Source organism: Phodopus roborovskii, unplaced genomic scaffold (assembly GCF_943737965.1).
Source record: "Phodopus roborovskii unplaced genomic scaffold, PHOROB, whole genome shotgun sequence".
NCBI lineage: Eukaryota > Metazoa > Chordata > Mammalia > Rodentia > Cricetidae > Phodopus > Phodopus roborovskii.
In genome coordinates, this window is record NW_026126469.1 from 1,835,345 (window position 1) to 1,848,915 (window position 13,571).

The window sequence follows — 13,571 nt, forward strand, 5'->3', positions numbered from 1 at the left end:
CCATCAATAATAAGCTAGGCCTTCCCATATCAATCAGTCAAGAAAATGACTGATAAATTTGCCTATAAACCAATCCCATGGATGCATTTTCTCAACCGAAGAGTTCCTTTTCCTAAATGACTCTAGCTGGTGTCAGGTAGATACAAAACTAACCAAACACTCCTGTCTTATCAATTCCCAGTTATGGCCAAGAGAGATACTTATCTATCTACCACAAACTGAGCTCTCAGTGGTTATACCTAACAGTGGCTAACTGCAGGACAAAAGAAGAAATCCAGTTTCCTTGCCACTATCCTTCCTCTAAAACCTGTAAGAATGGATCCTACCCAGAGGACCTCATGTCCCCTCAGAGTCTGCTTCCCATGCAGTGGTCTGCCCAGTCTATGATGTTAAAATCTCTTCCAAAAAACCTCATAAAAAGGATAATCTGTTTCAGTGTCATTCTTAGCCCCAAACTCTAAACTTTTAAATGTATATTAAAGAAACAACTGGGCTGGGTATGTAGCTCAGTGACAAAGCACCTACTTAAACAACCCCTACATTAACTTACTTTAAACATAAATATTCTTCTAGTAGTTTGGATGAGAATGCTGCGCACTGGTGGCACAGTCTGGGTAGGTTTAGTTTGGCCTTGTTGGATGAAGTACAGTACTGGGGACAGGCTTTGAGGTTTCAAAGCTACACTCTTTCCTGGTTCACTCTCAGCTTGTTGCTCTAGTCGCAAGGCCTGCTTGCTGTCAAGTTTCCTCACTGTGATGGTAACAAACTCTTAACTTTGGAACTGTAATTCTTAATTCTGGAACTCTGGAACCATAAGGCCAAATAAAATGACTTCCTAATACAAACTGCCCTGGTCAGGGTGTTTTAGCACAACAATAGAAAAGTCACTAATACAGTTTTAAAAGTTGTTGATTTAATGTAATTTTACATGCATTGGTGTTGTGTCCACATTCATTTCTGTGTGTTAGATCCCCTGGAACTGGAGTCATAGACAGTGTGAGCTGCCATGTGGGTGCTGGGAATTGAACCAGGGTCCTCTGGCAGAGCAGCCAGTCTTAACTGCTGAGTCATCTCTTTAGCCCAGTTTCAAAAGACAGTTTTAAAAGTTAAGGGCTGGTGAGATGGCTCGGCAGGTATTCTATACTAACAAGATGCTACTTTGGACTTTGCCTTGACAGATTTGGAAAGTAGTGGTGGCCAGGTCTATGACAATATCAATGGAGCTACCAACACTCCCTATAGTACAGTGGTTCTCAACCTTCCTAATGCTACGACCTTTTAATAGAGTTCCTCATGTTGTGTGACCCCAACCATAAAACTATGTTTGTTGTTACTTTATAATTATACTTTTACTACTACTAAGAATGAGAATATATAATATTTGTGCTTTCTGGTCTTAGGTGACTTCTGTGAGAGGACTGTTTAACCACCAAAGCAGTCGCGATCCACAGGTTGAGAATCACTGCTATAGATTCAGGAGAATCTCACCAGGGATTCTAGCAATTAGTCCCTCTCCTAGTGGCAAGTCATCCGGGAGATGTGAGACTAGAAAATGGAAATGAAAAGTAATTAAAAGCAGGATGTATGATGCAGAATCCATGAGGCTGCCAAGCAGCATAGGATAGGACCTGAGGTCACCCACACTTCTCTAATTGACCCTTTCCACGTGCTCTGTGAACAAGTCTGATATACTCATTAGTCTCATGAAGCTGAATTATGAAATCAGCTACTGATATGCATCTGGGGTGATTAGATGCTCAATTGTGCCTTCCTAGGCAAAACTAACATAACAGTGAGTACTGATGCTTGAACAATAGATTGGCAACCCAAGCTGAATCCCTCAATTCCACAGGTGACAGAAGAGAACCAATTACTGATAACTGTCTTTTGACCTTCACATGTCTGTCACACACACACTAACCGAGAGGGGGCATTTAATTTTAAAAGTTGGAAAAAAATTCAAAGCCTGACATCATGGCATGGTCTCACAACTCTAGTTATGTAGAAGGCTGAGACAGGAGGATCATGAGTTTGAGGACAGCCTGAGCAAGGCAATGTGGTCTCTTTTCAAAAGAAAGAAAGAAAGAAAAGGAAGGAAGGGAGGGAGGAATAATTGCTTTTTTAAAAAACCTGTAACTTTTCCATGTTTATATAGCTTATATCTGACACAATAATCCTCTTATTTCTACAAATTTATATTCCTGTTTTATTGATAATAAACCAGTCAGATGATCTAAATCACTTCATAGATAAAGTAACCTTGCAATCCAAGCAACCAAATCTTAACAAAAATATCTTACTCACAGCTCAGAAGTTTCAATGTACTTCGCAGTTCCTTCGATAGTGTTACAGTATTCTGTGGCAAATTTGGTGATAAGTTGCAGTAAAGTAGCACTTTTATCATCCACAGGTTCACCATAGCTATTTAGAAGAGACTGATATTGAGCAGCTAAGACATTTATCCTTGTTTTCAGCTCTGGTAAACAATCTCTGATATGATGCATAAGTAATCTAAAAGATCAGAAAAGCAGGGTTTTAGCATAAAATTAATATCCTGATACTCCAAACAAGTTAATGAAAAATGTATAAAAAGGGGGAAACTTCCTACTACCCAGGTCTTAAAGGTCAGTAAGGTAACTGATCCTATTTATATAATGAAGCTGCCATGAAAACTCAAGCACAAAGTTCATGAAACTAAAAGGTCTGGAGCCTGGCATGCCCAGAGAGTTATAAAGCCCTGGTTCACTTTTCAATATTCCTATACTTCACATTATCTATCTCCTCTAATAGCTTCACCTATATTCTTTATAGTAATCTTTTATTATATATGAGTAAGCATAAGTAAAATGTTCACTGAGGCCCATTGCCTATTCCCAGGGTCACAGCTATTAAGAAGCACAGGCCATAACCTTTGCTGGCAACTGACATCTGATGTAGAAGATAAATCCTAAATCCTATAAAAAACTGCTATCGATACATATATAGTGTCAAAAGTGAGTTATAGGACAGCTAGTTACTATCTACCAAAGAATTATTTGTATGGTATATGGGGAAAATCCTTATAAATCTGCTGCCAGAAGTACTTTGTTCATTTGAGTAACTGTGTAAGAATAAGAAAACAAAGTATTAGCCCCCCCCCATTAGTCTAAAAAAAAAAAGAGCAAATAACAACTCACAAAAGTAGCTGTTTTGGTCAATACTTTTGATATATGCTTTTAGCCACAATAAAAACATTAAAAAAAAAAAAAAGAAAGAAAGAAAGAAAGAAAGAAAAGAAAAAGAAAGCTCATTATTTTCATGTCAGTGTAATCTAAAGTAAGCCACTCGGTCCAAGTCTATCTACAATTTTGGTTTAATAACCTATCTTTTACAAAGTTACCCAACACAGCATAAATAACTCTATCTTCTTAAGACCCAAGTTCATCTGCCTTCAATGTATAGGAGGAGAGAAAATGATTTTCCCTCCAATCACTTATATATAAGGAAGGCCTTTTAGTTCCTACAACACCAACAGGTATTCAGTATAGAGATATGGAATACATGTTATTCCTGTTATGAGTAAATGTAAAAGAAATTCTGAATTAAAAGGCATATCACGTGAAAACCAAAAATTTTAATTAAATTCATGAAATCTAAAGTGTCTGGAAGTCACCTGATATTTTGGTAAAGTTCAAAACCCAATTAACTGTCAAAAATTTCCTAATTGCTCACTCGGTACTGTGGTTGCCATTGCCCTCCTGGCACCAATCCCCAAAATTCCCTGTACTCCAAAATGACCACTGCTGCTGTTCTCATGGGTCAAGTAAAATAGATGAGTATTTTGATATTTGTTGGGTGACACTTCAACAAGCAAAACGTATATACATAGCAATGAACTGCACAAAGGGATGAACATACTCCTAGGCTATGATCCAAGTCCAAGTCCCAACACTGATGCTGCTTTGTAGGCATGTGGACAGTTAAATGATTTTGCTAGTACTGTTTGCATCCTGGAGGTTAAGGATAAAGGAGGATACCATAAGCAAATTTACCACCACATCATCCAGGAACTCAGATCAACTTTAAATGAACTGGGAGTAGTCACTCCATAGGATTTGGGCCTCAACAAAGTGTAAACTCTCTTTGATGGGCTTTCCTAAGATTTGTGGCTATTGCTACTTGATTGTAAACACTACTGGATGTTTTATTTGAATAAATTTTGAGTATTTTAACCATATAATAGTTATTTGAGAAATGAGTTTGAAGTAAAAGTTAAAAAAAACTTCCTAATAAAGAAAATTATTTGAATACTCATTCCAGACTACATGATTTAGTATCAAACATTCCAATAAAAAATAGAGACATTTGCTTTACAAGAACTTAGAAGTGAAGCTATAAGGAATAGTATGAAAACACATGAAACTAAACAGGAACATTAAATGAAAACATTTCATCTTCAAAAGGTAAAAATGTTACCTATTTAGGGTCCTAGCAAGATACTTCGTTCCATTTCTGTTGGCCAGAGAGGGGTATTTCTTTTGAAGAAAAGCATACTCATCACGGATAGAATCAGTTACACTCTTCTTATTGTTAATATCTAGCTGGCTCCTATGGTTAAAAAAAAAATAAATAAACTTGTTCAACTGAAGCCACCATTGTTCTTTCCCTGCTCTAGCTGAGTGTCAGCATCTCCTGACTTCTAACATGGCTGTCTTTTTAGACCTTGGTGATCCTCTACAACAGGCATCACTATTATAAGTGGGCACTGACTTCTCAGTCAATGAACTCACCAAGGACGGTTTGACTTAAGCTAAACAGTATTAGCTTCCCTGTTACTATTAAACTACACACATAAGCAGTATCCTTATGTAAGTTATAGACTAATATAAAAATGCAAGCATATCTTAATCAGCTCTATTTTATCCATGGGCAGGTAACTAAACTCTACCAAGAATAAAAGAAGTTAACTTCAAGTGTAACCATTTACAAATACAGGAAGCAGCAGTATGTATAGCACATAGTTGGCTGAAAAGAAACTAGCCAGACATTGCCATTTTCCTTTTTTTTTTCCTTCCTAGACAGGGTTTCCCTGTATAATGGCCCTAGCTGCCCTGGAACTTACTCTGTAGACCAGGCTGGCATTGAACTCACAGAGATCCGCCTGCCTCTGCCTCCCAAGTGCTGAAATTAAAGGCATGCACCACCATCTGGCTGGAAGTTTTCTTTAAGTGAAAAAGGAATGTATATAAACAGAGACAATTTGAATGGAACTTAGATATCACTTAATAAAATATTTTGATTTTAATCACCTGAGACTTAAACTCTACTATATCCAGACTACATAGAAACTAGACTCAGCACTGGGTCTCCTGATAACTGGAGACCTAAGAGAGGACTGTCACTTGAGCACAGACAGTATTGCCTACCACTAGGGCATTACTTGGAGAATTCCAAGAACACCACTGCAAAGTGCTCACTGTAGAATGTATAAAACATGGGCACTCAACAGTAGTTGTTTTTGTTTTTGTTTTTTCGTATAATTTTTAATATCAGCAATTTCCAGGACCTATCTTTAAAGTTTCCGAGTTACATCCTGGCATTACATAGCATTACTAGTAATATGGGATTAAAACAATCATTAAAATTCAACTACCTTTAAATATTCTTGAGTGGGTACAAATTAGATAATACTATTTTTTTCTGTACCCAATATCATTTTCACACATGACTTGAGTAGTAGGCAAGAATTTATAAAGGTTAATTATTAATAATTTTCCATTTTGTGGCACTGACTACCTTAGAAACATTTTCAATGAGAAAAATCAGAGAGGAAGAACATCTTGTAAAAGAGCAATTGGCATGACTTGCTGCTAAGCCTGACACCCAAGTTTAAACCCCAAAACCCAAATGGGAGAAGGGGAGAAATGGTTTCTGCCAAGCTGTCAACTGACTTCCATATACATACAAATAAATGACTTTAAAAAAGAAAACCAGCAACAACAAAACCCTCAAGTTCTCAGAGAGGCCTTAGTCCATTTATAGTGCATAACCCCTGCAGGAACCCCAACAGGGAAGAAAGAACAGGGCATAGGACAGCATCACACTTCAGATTTTCAGAAATTCAGACTTGCTTTGAAATGAGAATGCTGTGATTCTTATACCATCCTTAAAAAACAAATTATATGTGTGTGCGTGCGTGTGTGTTTATTTACATGAATATGTGTGCAAACATGTTTATACGTGCATGTGGTGTGCTGGTGGTATCCTTAGAGGACAAAGAGGGTGTTGGATCCCTTGAAGCTCTAGTTACAAGTGGTAAGTCACTTAATGTGAGTGCTGGGATTTGAACTTAGTCCTCTGTGAGAGTAACAAGTATTCTTAACCCAGGAACTAACTCTCCAGCACCTTTATTCAATTTTAATCGCTAACCTGTTAACTACTCCAATTATTCCAAGCTTGACTGGAATAACCCTTCCCATCAATACATCCATGGCATCAGTACCCGCATCCATGAGATCAAGTTTGGTGATTACAGCTAAAGTTCTGCGCCCTGGTAAATATAAAAAGGAGGGGGAAAAAGAGATCCATTTAAAACAAGCATTACATTTAATAAAGGAAGTCTTCATGTAACAATCTACCTGACACATTGCCTCTTTCAGCATTTTGGAAAAATTTTTCTAATATTTGCTTCCTGTACTTCATATGAAATAAATTTAAATATGGCATACAATTTTAAAACTTGCTTTCTTGAGTAATTTTTAAAAATAACTTTTTAAGCAGTCCCCAGTCCCATTGAGTCGGGGAAAAAAATACAGGAGAGCAAGAAAAGAGATACCATAATAGAGGGAGCCATTACAGGTTTTAAGAGAAAGCTGGCAGTGGGGAAATGTGCAGAGACTTATAAGGATGACCCTAACTACAAATCTAAGTGGGAGGCTACCTTAAATGCCCTTCCCTAATCATGAGATTGATGACTACCTCATATGCCATCTTAGAGCTGTCATCTAGTAGCTGATGGAAACAGAAACAGACACCCACAGTTAAACACTGAGCCCAATGCCTGGAAGCCAGCAGAGGGAGGAGTGATGAGCAAAGGGGTCAAGACCAGACTGGAGAAAGCGACAGAAACTGCTGACCTGAACAAGGGAGAGCTCAGGGACCCCAGTCTGATAGCTGGGAAACAATCACAGGACCAACACAAACTCCCTGGATGTGGGTGTTACTTAGGAGGATTATGCTGTCTATGGTGCCTCTGGTAGTAGATCAGTATTTTTATATTTATATTTCTTAATTTTACATAATGACCCCAGTTCGCTCTCCTCCACCCTCCCATGTCCCCTCAACCACCCTCCCATCCCCCCACCACTCCACATGTAGGGTGATACCTTCCTGGAAGGGTCATCTAAATCTGTCAAGTCATTTGGAGTAGGGACTAGGGCTCCCCTCCTGCCTCTAGGTTAAGTGAGTATCTCCCCATGGGGAACGAGCTCCCAAAGTCCTTTTGTGAACAAGGGTTACATCCTGGTTCCATTGTCAGAGGTCCCTTAGACTGCCCAGGCTTTCTAACTGAGACCCATGTTCAGGGGATCTGAGTTGGTCCAGTGCTGAATTCCCAGCTATCAGTCTGGGGGCCCATTAGCTCCTCCTGGTTCACGTCAGCTATCTCTGTGGGTTTCTGTAGCCTGGTCTTGTCCTACTTTTCTGCATCTGGATTCCAGTTCAGCATCTGGATTCCAGTTCACTGCAGTGTTTAGCTGTGGGTGTCTGCTTCTGTTTCCATCAGCTACTAGATGAGGGCTCTTTGATGGTGGATAAGTTAGTCACTAATCTCATTATCAGGAAAGGGCACTTATGGTAGCCTTTCCACTGTTGCTCAAATTGTTAGTTGGGGTCAGTCTTGCAGGTCTCTGAACATTTCTCTAGAGTCAGTTTTCTCTTCAAACCTAAAATGGTTCTCTCTTTTATGGTATCTCTCCCTCTCTTTTTTTCTCTAGTCTATTATTCTCCTGACAAAATATTCCTAGTCCTCCATGCTTTCCTCTCCTCACCTTCCCTTTCTCCTAGCTCCCTCTCCATTCACTGCAACCGCCCCCCACCCCCACCCCATGCTCCAATATGGTCAGGAAATCTTGTTCCTTTCCCCTTCTGTGAGAGACCTTGTATGAAACTCTTAGGTTCCTCTTTGTATCCTAGTTTCACTGGTGGTGTGAATTATAGGCTGGTGATCCTTTGTTCTAGGTCTAAAATCCATATATGAGCGAGTACATACCATGTTCCTCTTTTCGTGACTGGGGTTACCTCATTCAGGAAGGTTTCTTCAACTTCCATTCATTTGCCATCGAATTTCAAGATTCTACTTTTTTTCCCCACACAGTAGTATTCCATTGTGTAGATGTGCCACATCTTCTTTATCCATTCTTCAATTGATGGGCATCTAGGTTGCTTCCAGGTTCTTGCTATTACAAATAATTGCTGATACTAATATAGTCGAACACATGTCTTTGTTGCATAGACGTGGACCATTTAGGTATATGCCTAAGAGGGGGATTGCTAGGTCCTGTGGTAGACTGATTCCCATTTTTCTGAGGAACTGCCATACTGATCTAAAAAATGGCTGTATGAGTTTGCACTCCCACCAGCAGTGGAGGAGTGCTCTTCTTTCTCCACATCCTCTCCAGCATGAGTTGTCATTGGTGTTCCTAATTTTAGCCATTCTGGCAGGAGTAAGATAGTATCTCAAAGTTGTTTTGACTTGCATTTCCTTGATAGCTAAGGATGTTGAGCACTTTTTTAAATGTCTTTCAGCCTTTTTGATTTCCTCTATTGAGAATTCTTTCTTCAGTTCTGTACCCCACTTTTAAATAGGGTTATTTGGTGTTTTGGTGACTAGTTTCTTGAGTTCTTTGTATATTTTGGAGACCAGCCCTCTGTCAGATGTAGGGTTGGTGAAGATCTATTCCTAGTCTGTTGGCTGCCGTTTGGTCTTGTCCACTGTGTCCTTTGCCTTACAGAAGCTTCTAAGTTTGAAGCAGTCCCATTTATTATTTGTCGAGCTCACTGTCTGTGCTATTGGAGTTACGTTCAGGAAGCAGTCTCCTGCACCAATTTGTTCAAGGGTATCTCCCACTTTCTCTTCTAAGAGGTTCAGTGTGGCTGGATTTATGTTGAGGTCTTTGATCCATTTGGACTTGAATTTTGTGCATGGCGACAGACATGGGTCTATCTGAAGTGTTCTGCACACTATCATCCATTTGTGCCAGCACCATTTGTTCACAATGCTTCTGTCCTCCCATTGTATACTTTAAGCTCTATTGTCAAAAATCAGGTGTTTGTAGATGTTTGGGTTAATATCAGGATTTTTGATTTGATTCCATTGGTCTACCTGTCTCTTTTTGTGCCAATACCAGGCTGTTTTCAGAACTATAGCTCTGTAGTAGAGCTTGAAATCAGGAATGGTGATGCCTCCTGAAGTTCTTTTATTGTATAGGGTTGTTTTGGCTATTCTGGGTCTTTTGTTTCTTCATATAAAGTTGATTATTATCCTTTCAAGGACAGTGAAGAATTGTGCTGGGATTTTAATGGGGATTGCACTGAATCTGTAGACTACTTTTGGCAAAATTGCCAATTTTACTATGTTTATCCTATCTATCCAAGAGCATGGGAGATCTTTCCATTTTCTGATATTTTAATTTCTTTCTTTAACACAAACTTTTTGCTATATAGGCCTTTCACTTGTTTGATAAGTGTTACCCCAAGATACTTTATGTTGTCTGTGGCTATTGTAAAGGGTGATGTTTCTCTGATTTCTTTCTCAGCCCCTTTGTTGGCTATATATAGTAGGGCTACTGATTTTTTTGAGTTTATCTTGTATCCTGCTAGTTTGCTGAAGGTGTTTATCAGCTGTAGGAGTTCCCTGGTAGAGTTTTTCAGGTTACTTATGCAAACTGTGATATCATCGGCAAATAGAGACAGTTTGACTTCTTCCTTTATAATTTGAATCCCCTTGATCTCCTTTTGTCTTACTGCTTTAGCTAGAACTTCAAGTACAATATTGAAGAGATATGGAGGGAGTGGACAGCCTTGTCTTGTTCCTGATTTTAGAGGAATCACCTTAAGCTTCTCTCCATTCAGTTTAGTGTTGGCTGTTGCTTTACTGTATATTGCTTTTATTATGCTTAGGTATGTTCCTGTTATCCCTGATCTCTCCAAGACCTTTATCATGAAAGGGTGTTGAATTTTGTCAAAGGCCTTTTCAGCATCTAATGAGATGATCATACAGTTTTTCTTTTTCAGTTTGTTTATATGGTGGGTCACATTGATAGATTTTCTTATGATGAACCATCCCTGCAACCCAGGGACGAAGCCTAGTTGGTCATGTTGGATGATTTCTCTGATGTGTTCTTGGATTCAACTCGCCAGTATTTTATTGAGTATTTTGCATCAATGTTCATGAGGGATATTGGTCTGTAGTTCTTTCTCAGTTGTGTCTTTGTGTGGCTTGGGTACCAAGGTAATTGTGGCCTCGACAAAAGAATTTTGTAATGAACCTTCTGCTTTTATTGTGTGGAAAAATTTGAGGAATATTGGTATTAGGTCTTCCTTGAATTTTTGGTAGAATTCTGTACTGAAGCCATCTGGCCCTGCACTTTTTTTGGTTGGGAGGCTTTTGATGACTACCTCTATTTCATTAGGGGTTATAGGTCTATTTAGTTGCTTACCTGTTCTTGATTTAATTTTGGTAAGTGATAGTAATCCAGAAATTTATCCATTTTCTTTGAATTTTCAAATTTTGTGGAGTACAGGTTTTCAAAGTTTGACCTGAAAATTGTCTGGATTTCCTCAGTGTCTGTTGTTACATCCCTCTTTTCGTTTCTGATTTTGTTAATTCGCATGTTCTCTCTCTGCTTTTTCATTAGTTTGGATAAAGATTTGTCTATCTTGTTGATTTCCTCAAAAAACCAACTCTTTGTTGCATTTTTTTTTTTTTTGTATTGTTTTCCTGGTTTCTACTTTATTGATTTCCTGGTGTCTCAAATTATTTCCTGGTGTCTACTCCTCCATGGTGGGTTTGCTTCTTTATATTCTAAGGTTTTCAGTTGTGCTGTTAATTCTTTAATGTGACTATCCTCCGTTTTCTTCATATGGGCACTTAGAGCAATGAACTTCCCTCGTAGCACTGCTTTCAAGGTGTCCCATAGGTTTGGGTATGTTGTGTTCTCATTCTTGATGAATTCTAGGAAGTCCTTAATTTCTTTATTTCTTCTTTGACCCAGGTATGGTGCAACTGCTCATTGTTCAGTTTCCATGAGTTTGTAGGGTTTCTGCAATTTGTGTTGTTGTTATGTTGAATTCTTACTTTAAAGTATGGGGGCCTGGAAAGATACAGGGGACTATTCCAAATGTTTTGTATCTGTTGAGGTTTGTTATGTTGCCGAGTATGTGGTCTATTTTAGAGAAGGTTCCATGTGGAGCACAGAAGAAGATACATTCTTTTCTGTTTGGATGGAATGTTCTATAGTTGTCTGTTAAACCCAATTGAGACATAACTTATGTTAGTTCTTTTGTTTCTTTGTTAAGTTTCTCTCTGGTGGTCCTGTATATTGGTGAGTGGGGTGTTGAAATCTCCCAGTATGAGTGTGTGAGGTTTTATGTGAGCTTTGAGTTTACTAGTGTTTCTTTTATGAATGTGGGTACCTTTGTATTTGTTCAGAATTGAGACTTTGTGCTAATGGATTTCTTCTGTGATGAATACGAAATGATTGTCTTCATCTGTTTAGATTGATTTTGGTTTGAAGTCTAACTTGTTAGATAATTAGAATCGCTACACCTGCTTATTTCTTGGGTCCATCTGATTGGAAAATCTTTTCCCAACCCTTTACCCTGAGGTAATGTCTGTCTTTGAAGCTTAGATGTATTTCTTGTATGCAACAGAAGGATGGATTCTGTCTTCGTATCCATTCAGTTAGCCTATGTCTTTTTATAAGTGAGTTAAGACCATTAATATTGTGGGATAGTAAGGACAATTGATTGTTACTGCTGTTTGTTTTAGATTTGTTGTTGGCATTGGTATTGTGAATATATTTGCCCTGCTTTACCCTTGGATTCTGGTGTAGTGGGATTATCTGTTGCCTACATCTTTGTGAGTGTAGTTAACTTCCTTGGGTTAGAGTTTTCCTTCCAGAACTTTCTGTAGGGCTGGATTTGTAGATACATATTGAGAAAATCTGGCTTTGTCATTAAATATCTTGTTTTCTCGGTCTATAGTAATTGAGAGTTTTGCTGGGTATATTAGTTTGGGCTGGCATCCATGGACTCTTATTACTTGTAGAACATCTATCCAGGACCTTCTGGCCTTGAGAGTTTCCATGGAGAAGTCAGGTTTAATTTTGATAGGTCTGCCTTTATATATTACCTGGCCCTTTTTTCCCGCTGCTCTTAATATTCTTTCTCTATTCTGTATGTTAGGTGTTTTGATTACTATGTGTCGAGGGGTCTTTTTTTCTTTGGTCCAGTCTATTTGATGTTCAGTATGCTTGTATTTTCATGGCCATGTCCTTCTTCATACGAGAAGTTTTCCTCAATGATTTTTTTTTTAGTATGTTTTCTGCACCTTTGAGCTGGGCTTCTTCGCCTTGTTCTATGCCTATTATTCTCAGGTTTGGCCTTTTCACAGTGTCCCACATTTCCTGGATGTTTTGTGTTAAGGATTTGTTGGATTTAAGATTTTCTTTGGTCGATGAATCTAGTTCTTCTAGTTTATTTTCAGTGCCTGAGAGTCTCTCTTCCATCTCTTGTACTCTATTGGTTATGCTTGCGTCTGTAGGTCCCAATTGTTTGCCCAGTTTTTCTATTTCCAGCATTCCTTCAGTTTGTGTTTTCTTTATTGTCTCTATTTCAGTTTTCAAGTCCTGAACTGTTTCTTTCACCTGTTTAATTGTTTTTTTCTTGGCTTTCCTTACTTAAGAGATTTGTTCATTTCTTCCATTTTTTTGTTTTTTCTTCCATTTCCTTTTTTTCTTTTTTGTTAATTTTTATTTTACATTTCGATTCCAGTTCCTTCTCCCTTTGTCTTTCCCTCTTTTCCCCCGTTACATGTACCCCGACCACCCTCCCAGATCCCCCCTCCACTCCACATGTAGGGTGATGCCATCCAAGTGGGGTCATCTAAATCTGTCAAGTCTTTTGAAGGTAGGGACTAGGAGTTCTCTCCTGTCTCTAGGTTAAGGGAGTATCCCTCCATGGGGGATGTGTTTCTTTCATTTCTTTAAGGGATTTTCTCATATCGTCTTTGAGGGCCTCATTTTTATTATGATATTTTTTAAGTCCTTCTCTTCTGTGTCATCTGCTTTGGTGTGGTCAAATCTAGTTGGTATAGAATCCCTAGATTCTGTTGGTGTCATGCTTGTCTTTCTATTGTTAGGTGTTTTCTTGTATTGCTGTCTTTCCATCACTTCTTAAAGTGGGTACAGGTGGGGTCTCTCTCTCTCTCTCCCTCTCCGATACTCCCTCGGTGGGCTTAGGTGGGTCAGGATTTCAATGTCTGTAGCTCTGGGTGGTCCAAACTCTCTAGGTGTCTCCTCAGGCAGGGTCCT

General features: G+C 38.7%; 1 protein-coding gene across 8 annotated transcripts in view; it reads right to left on the reverse strand.

The window, feature by feature from the left end:
* Dnm1l (dynamin 1 like) overlaps window positions 1-13,571 on the reverse strand; it is a 58,986-nt gene that overhangs the window by 14,351 nt on the left and 31,064 nt on the right. For all 8 annotated transcript variants that reach the window (XM_051190994.1, XM_051190992.1, XM_051190991.1 and 5 more), the window contains 3 exons: window positions 6,409-6,529; window positions 4,456-4,587; window positions 2,305-2,511 (listed from right to left, as the gene is read on the reverse strand). In XM_051190994.1, coding sequence (XP_051046951.1) covers window positions 2,305-2,511; window positions 4,456-4,587; window positions 6,409-6,529 — 460 coding nt within the window. The remainder of the gene's footprint in view (window positions 1-2,304; window positions 2,512-4,455; window positions 4,588-6,408; window positions 6,530-13,571) is intronic.